Here is a 12974-nt window from a genome sequence, read left to right as displayed (position 1 = left end):
GGCCCAGTCAGAGCTGAGGAGCGGGGAGGGAATGCAGTGGCCTACCTAGGCTGTTTAAGCTGATCTCTGGGGGCTGAGTTTTGTCCAGAGAGAAGAAGGGGTGAGGTGTTGCTGCAGAGCTCTGGTCCGTGGGGACCCCCTGGATGAGTGGGAAGCGGTAGTCAGCCCCCACAGTTCTCAGCAGACTCAAGAGCGCCTTCCTGGTAATCACTTGTCAGGGTTTGGGAAGGAGAGACGGCAGAGAGTAGACATGGTGTCAACTAGAAAGTGAGACCCCCCCCTCTTTGCAAATGGTTCCCATCTAGCCCGTGACCTGGCTGTGTGGAGGAACTACCCTGACTAGCAAGCTGGCTGGTCTGCTACATCAAAGCAGCCTCCTGGCACCAGGGAAGGGGCTAAGGAGGACTGTGGGGTATGAGCGGATCAGTCATCCTAGTTACTGTGGGCATCCCCTCTCTCCTTCTACACCACCTATGATGCAAAGCAACTAATTCCATGGTCAGCAGTTCTCAAAAACAACAAGGGCTGTCCCTTGCAGATACCCAGAAAGATGAGCCAGAGGAGACCCGGGAAAGGATGCCACAACTAGCACCTTTGCCTGCTTCCACCTTGAGCTCCATGTCTTTTCTGCAGGGTTGGCTCTGAACCCAAGACTGAGCAAAACTGGAAAGGGGAGGAGGGGGAAGGAGGAGAGGGGTCCATCTAGGCTGTTTAAGCTGATGGTGGGGTTGAGCTCTCTGCTGGGAGAAGAGGTCAAACCATCTGGGCCACACCCACGCTGACCCCACACTTCTGCAAGCCCTCAGGAGGGATGTAGGCATCTGTGAAGGGAAGCTGACTCGTACAGCTCTGAAGCTGATCATGGTGGACAGGGCAGCAATGCACATGCAAGTCTATTCATGCACCCAGCACGTACAAAGTTTGGGCATATGTGGACATGCACGGCACAGGCAATGACCCCATGCTTGCTCTGCTGCTGCACACCTGGGCCCATCCCACTGAGAGCCTGAACACCCTCACCATGAGGTGAGGACCATGCTCAGCAAGCCCTTGGTGGGTCTGCATCCCTGTCTTTGGGGAAGGAGGCTCCCTTTGAGCTGCATACACTCCTGGCCACTGGGCAGGGAACAGGGCCAGTCTGACACCTTACAGCTGGGATGTCCCTCCTCAATCTCTATACCGCCACCCCCCCCAGCTCTGATCCCAGATGGCAGAGGACATACGTTTGCTGATCTTGGAGGCCATGAATGCAGGAGTCTCCCCAAAGTCATTTGGGGTGTCCACTTCTGCCCCAAATACAATGAGGGCTTTGACCATCTCCATGTTATCTTTCTGTTGGGGATGGAAGGTGAGAAGAATAGAGTCCATCAACTTGCTCACAAGTCCTCTCAGCAGCATGAGGAGACTCTGGGGCCTCCTGACATGACCAAGAATACCTTCCCCAGTGACCTTCAGTGCACCCCTCAGTGGGGGCTGAAGAGCTCAGGAAGAAGAAGTTGTTTGGTTGGAAGCGTCACCTCAACCCCTAACATCCTTATCCAAACAGTCTGGAATGTTTGAGTGGGGGGCTTCACCCCAGCTCCTGGCACCCATTTTGAAATGTTGGGTGGAGAGCTCCATTTCAAGCCTTGTCCCCTGGGAGTTGCCACAGTCCAGACACCACCTCTGAGAAGACCCATCAAATGGTGACCCCTCCCAGAGAGGGTCAAGACCACTCCCACAGGCTATTTAAATTGTCCCCCAGAGACAGATGCGTGGTCTTCCTGGTTTTCCTTCCCCCCTGGTGTTTTCCCAGAGGGACACCTGGGAGCACAGGCATCCATTAAACCTGGGCTTCTTCTAATTTGGTCTGATTTGGATTACCGTGTCAGCGGTAAGCTTGTCAGGCCAAAAACATTTAAGAGAAGTGTTTGAAGAACACCGGAGCAGCTGAAATCCTGGGTGGATGTGTATTACTAACTGGGCATAACGACAAGGACCCCAATGCCTCAGGCCCATGGGAAGCTCAAAGCCTTCCCAAGTTCGGCTTGGAATTGGCAGTCTTCCTCTAGTTTGCAGATGTTGACAGTGTGTGTAAAAACTAGCAACCACAGCTTCCTCCTCCCATATGATGGCAACCTGAGCCCTTGCCCCCACAGAGACCCCCCACTGAGACAAGCTAGCCCCTCCCCTTTGTGCTGCACATAATCAATGAGCAGCTTCTGAGTCCTGTCATACTGCAGCTGACCCAGCAGAGCCAGCGTGGTCCACCCCACTCCAGCTTTTCCGTATGCCATCTGTTCTTTCTTCTTTCCCGCATCACCCAGTCAAGGTTCAAGGACCAGCTGTGCAGGACTTGGCACAGAAAGATTCACCCCAGATCTTCCTCACAGGAAGCAAGGTACCTGGGCTGACAACCCAGGAGCCATGGTGTGGTGGTTTGAACAAGAATGGCCCCCATAGCCGGGTGGTGGTGGCGCACACCTTTAATCCCAGCACTTGGGAAGCAGAGACAGGCAAATCTCTGTGAGTTCGAGGCCAGCCTGGTCTATAGAATAAGTTCCAGAACAGGTTCCAAAGTTACACAGAGAAACTCTGTTTCAAAAATCCATGCTAGGGCCGGGCAGTGGTGGCACACGCCTTTAATCCCAGCTCTCGGGAGGCAGAGGCAGGCGGATCTCTGTGAGTTCGAGGCCAGCCTGGTCTACAAGAGCTAGTTCCAGGACAGGCTCCAAAGCCACAGAGAAACCCTGTCTCGAAAAAAAAAAAAAATCCATGCTAGGCACAGGTGTCTGTCTCCCCCCCCCCCTCCTTGAGGATCACAGTACAGGAAACAAAACCACACCAACAGCTCTCAGAGTGAGACCTGGGGCCCAGGAGTTTGGGAGAACATTCCAGACAGTCTGAGGTCACAGGGTTTTCAGATGGCTCAGAAACAAAGGTGGACGAAACTGCAGAGCCTGAGAGTGCACACAACACTAGCTTCAAGCGCACAGTCAGCAGACTCTTGTTCTTTACAACTACACGCGCACCCTCAAAAAAGAAAGGAAAATAAGAAAGAAAAAGGCCAGCTCCGCTGAAGAAGGCATCAGCAAGAATTAGACAGAGGTGTGAGTTACCAGCTCAACTAACTGTTTTGGTTGATGGAAGGTAGGAAAGACTGCCAAAAAACTAGAGGTGTTCGGCCTTAGGCACCAAGGAGACATATTCTTAAAAGTGAAGGCAAGGCCAGGCATAGTGAGTGGTGCATGCCTTTAATCCCAGCATTCAAGAGGAAGGAGGATCTCTGAGATTGAGGCCAGCCTGGTCTACATATAGAGTTCCAGGTCAGTCAGAGATACATAGAGAGCTCTTGTTTCAAAACAAAATGAAAAAATAAATGTAGTGAGCCTGTTGCTTTAAGTAAACAAATGACAATTTTTTTTTTTTTTTGCTCATGATAAAATTTAAACTTTCAGCTTGGTGGTAGAGACGCTTAATCTCAGCACTCGGGAGGCAGAGGCAGGTGGATCTCTGTGAGTTCAAGGACAGCCTGGTCTATAGAGCAAGACCTAGGACAGCCAGGGCTACACTGAGAAACCCTGTCTCAGGGAAGAAAGAATTCAAACTTTGAAGGAAAAAAAAATCACAATTTTCTCATATTTGCCCACGGTATGACGAGGTTAACCTCTACCTCACATTGAAAGGCTTTCCTGCTGCACATTCATTATGCCAGTATTTCCCAACTTCAACATGAAGCCATGCATGTGTAAGGGATTCCTGCAAACTTCAAGAGGAATCAGAGGCAGAGGTATGACATAGTTCAGGGAGATGCCTTCAGAGTGGCCCCTGCAGTCGGCATGTCAGAAACTGCCACATGACGAGTTCTGGTGTAGCGTCAAAGCGACTCGGCAAACATCTAAGATGGTGTACACTCCCCAGCCATGGGAGAGGGGAGGGATTTAGAGACATGCTCCAGGAGACATGAGGAGTCATGGTTTTCTGCAGAAAAAGATTCACAAGCATTTCACAACATGTAAAATAATGCCGCCGTATGAACTGGCTCTTTGGGGCCTATTCCCTATGGAGGGATTCCTTGCTCAGCCTAGATACAGCAGGGAAGTCCTCAAGAGATGTTGACTTCCCATGGGAGGCCTCACCTTCTCTGAAGAGGCAGAGGCAGGTGGACCCCTGAGTTTGAGGCCAGCCTGGTCTACAGAGCTAGGGTTACACAGAAAAACCCTGTCTTGAAAAAAAGTAAAACAACAAACAATAAGAAGAAGGAAAAAAGGAAAGAATGAAGAAAAAGAAAAGAAAGACATGTTACTAATGTATGCATCTAGTTAATGGATTTTACTTTTGAGATAGTCTTGCCATGTAGCCCAGGCTACTGCCTGAGTTTTGAAATACAAGTGCACACCGTCTTTCTGTCTGTCTGTCTGTCTGTCTGGACAGTCTCATCTGGCCCAGGCTGGCCCTGAACACTGTGCAGCTGAAGGTGGTCTTGGACTCCCTAGCCTTTGGCTCCTGGAGTATGCTACTATGCCCAGATATTTAGCTTGGTCATTTTTCAAGAGTATAAATGGACCAAATAGATCAAAAAGCTAGAGAATTGCAGAACTAGACTCTTCCAACTGCCCAGCCTGGGCTAACAGCCTCCTTGGTTTTATTAGAGTTTCGGCCTTTTGGGCAATGTGCCTACTACAGTAATGGTACAAAACAGGCTGTCCTTGATTATGGCTGACTGCTTCCCTCAGTCCCATCTGAGACCAGACGGGCAGCAGACAGGGCTGTTCCAGCCATGGGCTAAGCAAACTCACACTGCTGTCTCATCCCACTAGAGATGCTTTAAGGCTGAAGTCTACTTCCTAACAAACCAGTGGCTGCCACCAGGTACTCTGGGCTAAGGGAGGAGGCATATCTGATGATGCAGCAGCCAAGGAAAGGAGGAGGGTGAGCCAACATGGTGCCTCTACTGTTCCTCCCACACCCCCACCTCAGCTGGCAGAGCCAGCACAGGGAGGCCATGTGGCCACAGGCTCACCGATATGGCCAAGTGCAGTGGTGTGTTCCCATGCTCTCCACGGGCACCTGCGTTGGCTCCGTAGGTCAGCAGCACCATGACACAGTCAAAGCGGTTGCGCATCACCGCCACATGCAGGGCTGTGTTTCCTGCGGTGCTTGTGCTGTCCACGTCACAGCCACGCTTCAGCAGCATTCGGGCCATCTGGGGACACAGACCAGGTAGGCACTCAGGGGGCAGCCTCCCTGAGTAGTCCTCCAGTATAAGCAAAGGAAGAGAAGCTCAGAGGCAGACCCCAGTTCTGCAAGTGACTCTAGACCTCAACCCCCACACACCAGGAGCTAGGAACTAGGTGACAAATAGGTGAAGAAACACAGACTGATTCTAGAAGCTTCTTCTGGTCCTTTCCTGAAGCTATAAAGGGGTCTCTGGACCAGGTTCCATAGCGCCGACTCCCTGCAGTCCTCCATGGGATGTGTCCCAGGGGCCTTTGCATGGTATCCTGGCTTACTCTGAACTATGGGGAGGATGATGCTAAGCCTAAAGCCCCATCCACCCTTCCTGCAGCCTGAGCCTGGATCCTGGATCCGTCGCTGCAGCTCCCTCCTCAGACCTGACATGGGACACACTTCCATGCCTCACAGATCTGGCACTGAAGGAACACGTCTGAACAAGCTGGTGTCCCACAAAGGTAGCAGCCCAGCCCTCTTCCCCGTCACATGCAAGTACAGGCTGGGGCGTTGGTGGCCGGCATGTGTTGCCAGGTTAGGCTACCTGGGCATCCTTTCAGGAGGGCAGAGCCACTGGGGCGCTTCGGGAGAGACCTCAGCGTGGGTGACCACAGGCTCTCTGTGTGGGCTGCTGTGCCCAGTGGCCATATCACCATCGCCCCCTTCTACAAGTGAGGCGCAGTGGGACCTCAACTCTTGGGCACCTCTGCCCATGCACCTTGTGTGACTTGTCACCAGGGACCACTATAATCCTCTCAGTTGTCTCCTTGGGACCTGCCCAGCCCTTCGTTTGCCGGCTCTGCCTACCTCGGCGTTCTTGGCCCAGTGGAGCGGGCTGGCTCCGTAGCGAGGATCCTTGCTGTGGATCTGGTTGCTGTCCATGCTGATGATCATTTCCGCACACCTGGAAGAAAGCGCGATAGTGAGGGTGCACTGCACCAGCCATGACATGGGACTGCAATACGGCCAACCAGCAGGCCTGACGATGACCTCCGAGATAGCACACCAAGGCAAATATAAATAAACACAACTATATTAAACTGATACACAGCAAATGAAATAACCAACAAAATGAAAAGGCAACCTATGTGCCAGGGTAAAAACTGAAAACTAAGGCCAAGTGTGGTTGGGATTACAAATGTAATTACGAATGCAATCCCAACATTCAGGATGCTGGGGCAGGAGGATTCCAAATTCCAGGCTGCATAGGCCTTTCTCCAAAAGCGTGTGGGGGTGGGACACAAAATGGTGCAGCGGCTAAAAGAGCTCGCTGCTATGCCTGAGGACCAGTTCATCCCTGGGCTGCACATGAACAGAGATAAATGCAAGACAAGCACAACAACAACTTTAAGAAGCAAGTCACAGCTGGGTGGTGGTGGCGCATGCCTTTAATCCCAGCACTCGGGAGGCAGAGGCAGGTGGATCTCTGTGAGTTTGAGGCCAGCCTGGTCTACAAGAGCTAGTTCCAGGACAGGCTTCAAAGCTACACAGAGAAACCCTGTCTCAAAAAACAGAAGAAGAAGAAGAAGAGGAGGAGGAGGAGGAGGAGGAGGAGGAGCAGCAGCAGCAGCAGCAGCAGCAGCAGCAGCAAGTCACGGGGCTGGACAGCTGGCTCAGAGCTTAAGGACACTGGCTGCTGTGCTTCCAGAGGACCTGGGCTGGATTCCCTGTACCCACATGGCGGCTAAGAACAGTAATTTCTGTTTCAGGGTGGCTGATGCCCTCTTCTGGCCTCTATGGGTACTGCATGCACAGAGGGGCAAAGATACAAGAAGGCAAAACATTTACATGCATAAAAAAATAAACATAAATATTTTTAAGCAAATAATTTACCAGGTGTGGCCTGGAATGTTACAGGCAGGTTGCAGCAAGGTTGGCAAATCCCTGCCATGGTTTATCTGCTAATGGTGACATTCTTATTTGGGGGCTTGGTTGGAAGCTAGTGATCTGCTATTTCACCTGATAGACACAGAGATGGGCATGAATAGCTTTTAAGGGGACTAAAGAATGTCCAAAATAGCATCAAGTGCGGTGGCACATGACTAGAATCTCAGCACTTGGAAGGCAGAGGCAGGAGAATCAGGAATTCAAGGTCAGCCTGTTTTGTTTTGTTTTTAAGATTGTCCAGGAGCTTACCTTTGGATCTCAGAATTCTATGCACAATCAAAACATTCTAACCCATTACACAGTCTTGTAGAATCTCCAACACGGGAATGGCTTCACTTTATAGACCCAAATAGACATTTCCCCAAAGAAGACATAAAAATGGTCTATGGCAACAGGTCTATGTCAAGCTGTTGAACCTCAATAACCACCAGGAAATGGAAATGAGAACCATTGAGATCCCATCTCTTGTCTGTGAGGGCAGCTATTATCAGACCCAGTGCTGGTGAGGGCACAAGGAAGAGGGAGCACTCACACACCAAGCAGAGGAGAGGGAACACTCTCACACTAAGCAGAAGATCTCCATCATGGAAACTCACAAAGATTAAACCATTCACTAATGGATGACGAGTAGGTCAATTAAAAAAATCAGGGGAAAAAATCCTGGAACTACATGAAAACAAACAAACAAACAAACAAAAAAAAAACCACAACACAAAACCACTGGGACACATGAAAAAGGCAGTCTAGGAGGAAAACTTATAATTCTGAGTGCCTACACTGAAAAATCAAAAAGAGCACTAATAAATGACTCTATGATACAACTCAAGAATTTGAAAACACAAGAATAAGCTAACCCCAAACCCAGGGGACAGCTGGAGACAATAAAAATCAGAGCAGAACTCAATGAAACAGAAACAAAGAAAACAAGACAAAGAGTCCCCACACTGCATTCTCTGCACAAAGGTCGTCATTGGACTGTGACTCGGGATGCACCGAGGGCACCGAGAAGGCCCACACAGGCAGCATGTGTCACCTGGTGTCCACTCAGGTCACACCTGTCCCTAGCCCACCTGTCTGCTTCCCACCTCTGCACTCCAGGACACTGTAGTTCAGTGCTGTGAGGAGAAGGCTCAAGTCTGGCCTGCTCCACAGACAGGCCTCCTTTAATTCATTTCTCAAAGCCAGGGCTTAGCACAGGAGCCAGGGTGAAAACCAACTGACCCCTGATGTTGTTCTGGCTGGGCAGCATAGGGAGTAAAGGCTCACGGTCAGAAACCTGGATGCATTAGCACAAAACTCTAAATGGTCTATTCTTTGCACAGTGGTTTCTGGACTTGGGTGTACAGCTACCACATTGTTGTGAAATATTATTTGAAGGTGTGTTACTTTTGTTTATGCTGCATTTGTTTAACTCTGTGAAGCTGTGATTCTTTGCCTGTCTAAAACACTTGATGGGGTTATAAAAAGCTGAATGGCCAATAGTGAGGCAGAAGAAAGGACAGGCAGGGCTGGCAGGCAGAGACAATAAATAGGAGAAAATAGGAGAAAAAGCAAGAAGAGGAAAAAGAAGGAGCAAGCTAGAACAAGGAGAGGAGGACATCAGGGGCCAGTCACGGACTAAGAGTGAAATTAAGAAGAAATACAGAAGAAAACAGAAAAGCCCAGAGGCAAAGGTAGTTGGGATAATTTAAGAAAAGTGGACAAGAAACAAGCCAAGGCTGGGTACAAATAAGAATTAAGTCTCTGTGTGTGATTTATTTGGAAGCGAGGTGGTGGGCCCCCCAAAAGAGTCTGAAGAGGAAAGAGGAAAGGGTGGAGGGAGAACAAAACAACCATCACCAACACCTAAGAGCACCAAGTGCTTTCTCGAGGCCAGCGCCCTTGGCCGGTTACCTGAGGAGACTTGAACCAGGGACCCCGCCCTGGCCCTGCAGGGGTGGGGTCATGTGAGGGCGAGACTTACCCCTTCTGGGAGAACTTCATGGCCGTGTGGATGGGGAAGCCGCCAGGTCCCATGATGTTGCAGCGGGCATTACAGAGCAGCAGCACCCGCACCATCTCCTGCTTGCCCATCTGGCAGGCCAGGTGTAGCGGGGTCAGCCCCTGCTTGTTCACCTGGTTGAGGCCGGCCGAGGCGTTCTTCCCTAGGAGCTGACAGGACAATGCAGGTAAGCTGTCTGCCGTGCCTCTCTCTAGCACTCCAGGGACCACCTCCCTCCGGACACGGAAAGGGAAGCAACATTCGACTCCACGAGAATAAAGAGGAGCAAGGGCATGAACAGCACTCGGGCAGATAAGAAAGCCTGACAATGAGCTGGGGTGTGCGAGGGAATCCGGCCTGACTGTGGCTCATGTGGACATTTCTAACCCAGGTGTGGTAGCACGTGCCTGTAATCCCGGTACTGGGGAAACTGGGGCAGAAGACCAAGTTACTACACAGTGAGTTCCAGGCCAGTCTGAGCTGCATGAGACTGTATAAAAAGAACAACTAAAAGAACCTTAAGTTTTCTAGGTGGAGCAATTCTTGCTGCCCACCAGATGTCCTTCTGTCCTGCTTAGTCAATGTGACACAGCCTAGAGTCCTGGGCGAGGAGAAGCCTCGGCTGAGGAATGGTCCGGGTCACATTATCCTGTGGGCGTATCTCTGAGGGCCTGTCTTATTGATGCGGGAGATCCAGCCCACTGGGATCTCCATCTTCAGGCAGGTGGTCTTACATCTAGCTAAGCCAAGCACAAAGAGCAAGTGAGGAGCCAGGGAGCAGTGGTCCTTCGTGGTTTCTGCTTCAGTCTTTGCTTAAGTGCCTGCCCTGACTTTCCTCTTTGACAGACTGAGATCTAAATGTGTAAGCCAAGTAAATTCTTTTCTCCCCTAAATTGCTTTTGGTCAGAGAAAGGGAACTGGGACTCCTTCAGTCCTGCAGAATATGTTTCTGCACACAGGTATTATGCCTTCAATAAAAGAATTCAACATGACTTAGTGGTAGAATGCTTACCTGGCATGCATAAGGTTCTGAGTCCAATCCCTGGTACCGCCCCTTCCTGTCTACCCAAATCCTAAGGTACTTGAGTCTTTTGTATGGAATGGTTATTTTGCAAAGAGCCCACACATACCCTCCCATGTACTTTGTTATATGGGAGCCACTCTGTTGCCCAGGCTGGACTGGAACTGTGTTGGCATCCTAGCTAGCTGGGATTACATTCTGCACACCCCACAGAACTTGTGATCATCTCTAGATGACGTCTATAATCTAATACAATGCGAATACTAGATAACAGTTATTTGGTTTGGTTTTGTTTTGCTTTGCTTTTGCTTTCTTAAGACAGGGTCCCTGACTGTCCTGAAACTCACTCTGTAGACCAGGCTGGCCTCAAACTCACAGAGATCCGCCTGCCTCTGCCTCCTGAGTGCTGGGATTAAAGGAGGCGTGGGACACCACCGTGCGGCTAGATGAACGGTTGTTTGTGCTGTGTTTTTAGGAAACAATGATGAGGAAAAATTGCCCAAACATGGATGTAATTTTCCTTCAGAGATGAAGCCTGCCCAAAGACACCCAGAGTGACTGTGCTAGTGGGAAGCAGGAAGGATTTTATCCTCTCACTTGGAGCTCAATGCCATCTCTCTGATGACAGTTATGACCACTGGGGACAGCTGTGACATGAGGAAGGCTGGGGACCCAGAAGTGGGGCAAGCTGGCAACATGGGGGAAGCTTAGGCCAGCCTGCCCTATCCAGGTTGGTGGCCCTCAGGGAGCACACTTTTTGCTCTACCGAACCTCAGTTTCCTGTATGAAGAAAAGACAACAGCACTCAAACCCTGGAGGGCATTTTGAGAACTGATAGAACACATGATGCAGGCACAGCCAGCGTCAGTAGGGGGCAGGTGCGATGCATGACCACTGGCCAGGCACACCGCTGTTCCTCCTCCAGCCCTAGGCATGCCTTCTCTTGGACTGCATGAGACACAGATGTGTTTCCTAGAACAATCCGGATGCCAAGCAGAGAGGACAGAACCTGCAGATGGACCTGCTCCTTCTAGACAATAAAACATAAACCGAGTGTCCTCCTTTATTTTCCACTTAATGGTGGCTTCTCAACAGCACTGCTCCATCTCCTGCTTAGACTAGGGCTCAGCGGACAAGCACACTGGCTGCTCTTCCAGAGGGCAGAAGCTTGAATCCCAGCACCCACACAGCAGCTCACAAGTGTCTGTGACTGGCCGGGCGATGGTGGCGCACGCCTTTAATCCCAGCACTCGGGAGGCAGAGGCAGGCGGATCTCTGTGAGTTCGAGACCAGCCTGGTCTACAGAGCTAGTTCCAGGACAGGTTCTAAAGCTGCAGAGAAAGCCTGTCTCGAAAAACCAAAAAAAAAAAAAAAAAAAAAAACAAGTGTCTGTGACTTCAGCCCCAGGAGATCTGTCACCGGAAGATCTGAGCACTGGAAACATGGTGTGCACAGGCACACATGCAGGCAAAGCACCCATACACATAAAAATAATACATTAAAAATAACTTAAAACAGCATCTGTCCTAGTGCTTACAGAATCAACACGAGTGCCTCTGGGTGCTGGGCAGTTCCCATACATTAGGTCAAGTCTCAGTGTACCTTGAGCAAGGGCTGACCTGATGCACCCAGCCCAGGGTCTGAGCTCCTAAGCTCCATGCCTGACTGGAGTTTACATGGAGTTCAGCTCACTGAGCTGGAGAAACTTCATGGCTAAAGATATGTCTCCCTCTAAGTGTCATGGGGTGAAGGGTGAGAATGGGGGGAAGGATGAAGCCTCAGGGGTTAAGAATGGCTGAGTGAGAAGCCTCAGAGTGACCCATGAACCTAAGGCCCCAAAGCAAGTTTCAGGCACAAGGAGGTGCCTGGTTGTTTGGTCCCGTGCCCACCACCCACCACTCACCTGCAGCACCTGGGAATTGTCCCCTTGTACAGCATAATGGAAGGCAGTCTCTCCTTTATTGTCAGTGACATCCATTTGGGCATGGCAGTACTGTACCAACTCCACCAGGATCTCACTGTCACCCTTGCGGCAGGCCAGATGTAGTGGGGTGCAGCCCTCCTCATTCTCTGTGCTGTTGGCGCAGCTGTTGGGGTGGGGTGGGCAGTGATAGGTAAGCGATAAGATGGGGACCAAAGGCAGGGATGCTAAGAAGCCCAAGTGCAGAAGCAGGATCCAGGCAAGATTTGGGGGTTCTGGGGTGACTCGAGCCCCAGCTCAGCCAGAGCCACTGTGTTGTGTCTGCTGAGCTGTGCCAGGCTGTAGTGCATTCTGCTCACCTGTGGGGAGATGTGCCCTTGGGCTATGCCAGCATGAGGGGGCAAGAGGATGACACAGAAAAGGGTCACATAACATAGACACTTGTTGAGCCTCTGTACTCCAGGAACTGTTGTGAGATGGGACACCACAGTGTCCAAGGCCATGCATGGGAGCTGGAGAGCTCAGAGAGAGGTTTTGGCTTTGGTTTAGAAATAAGGTCTCACTATGTAGACAGGGCAAGCCTCGAACTCACAGAGATCTGTCTGCCTCTGCCCCCCAGGTGCTAAAACTAAAGGCACACATTACCATGCCCAACTTGGTGAGGTTTTAGCTAGAACCCAGGCATTGAACAGAGAAGTATGGGGTGGCCAGGCAGTGACTTGCAAGGACATCCAAGGAGACCTCTTTAGGGAATCTGCAGATACAGCACTGACTAGATGGATATAAAAGAGGCCATCAAGCTTCCAGGAGAACAGCGGGGCTTGGGAAGGAGACTATGGTCCGAGCCCCTATGCAGCCTTCTCTTATTGAATGAATAGCCTGGTTCCAGAGCCTCTCTCTGAGATGACTGAGTAGTTGAAAGAACTCGGTGTCTGAATTTCCTTCTGACTATA

At 50.7% G+C, this 12974-nt stretch overlaps 1 protein-coding gene across 4 annotated transcripts in view; it reads right to left on the bottom strand.

Annotated features, from left to right (window-relative positions):
* Nucleotides 1-12974, bottom strand: part of Pla2g6 (phospholipase A2 group VI) — a 51931-nt gene that overhangs the window by 17213 nt on the left and 21744 nt on the right. For 3 of the 4 annotated variants that reach the window (XM_038343495.1, XM_038343494.1, XM_038343493.2), the window contains exons 4-9: nt 12004-12187; nt 9062-9249; nt 6019-6115; nt 5003-5185; nt 1224-1332; nt 46-210 (exon numbers count right to left, since the gene is read on the bottom strand). In XM_038343495.1, the coding sequence (XP_038199423.1) occupies nt 46-210; nt 1224-1332; nt 5003-5185; nt 6019-6115; nt 9062-9249; nt 12004-12187 (926 nt within the window). The remainder of the gene's footprint in view (nt 1-45; nt 211-1223; nt 1333-5002; nt 5186-6018; nt 6116-9061; nt 9250-12003; nt 12188-12974) is intronic. The other variant, XM_038343496.2, reaches the window with a different exon arrangement.

This window comes from Arvicola amphibius, chromosome 9, assembly GCF_903992535.2.
Source record: "Arvicola amphibius chromosome 9, mArvAmp1.2, whole genome shotgun sequence".
NCBI classification, from domain to species: Eukaryota; Metazoa; Chordata; class Mammalia; order Rodentia; family Cricetidae; genus Arvicola; species Arvicola amphibius.
Note: the sequence above shows the minus strand (reverse complement) of the source record. Positions and strands in the feature narration are given on the sequence as shown.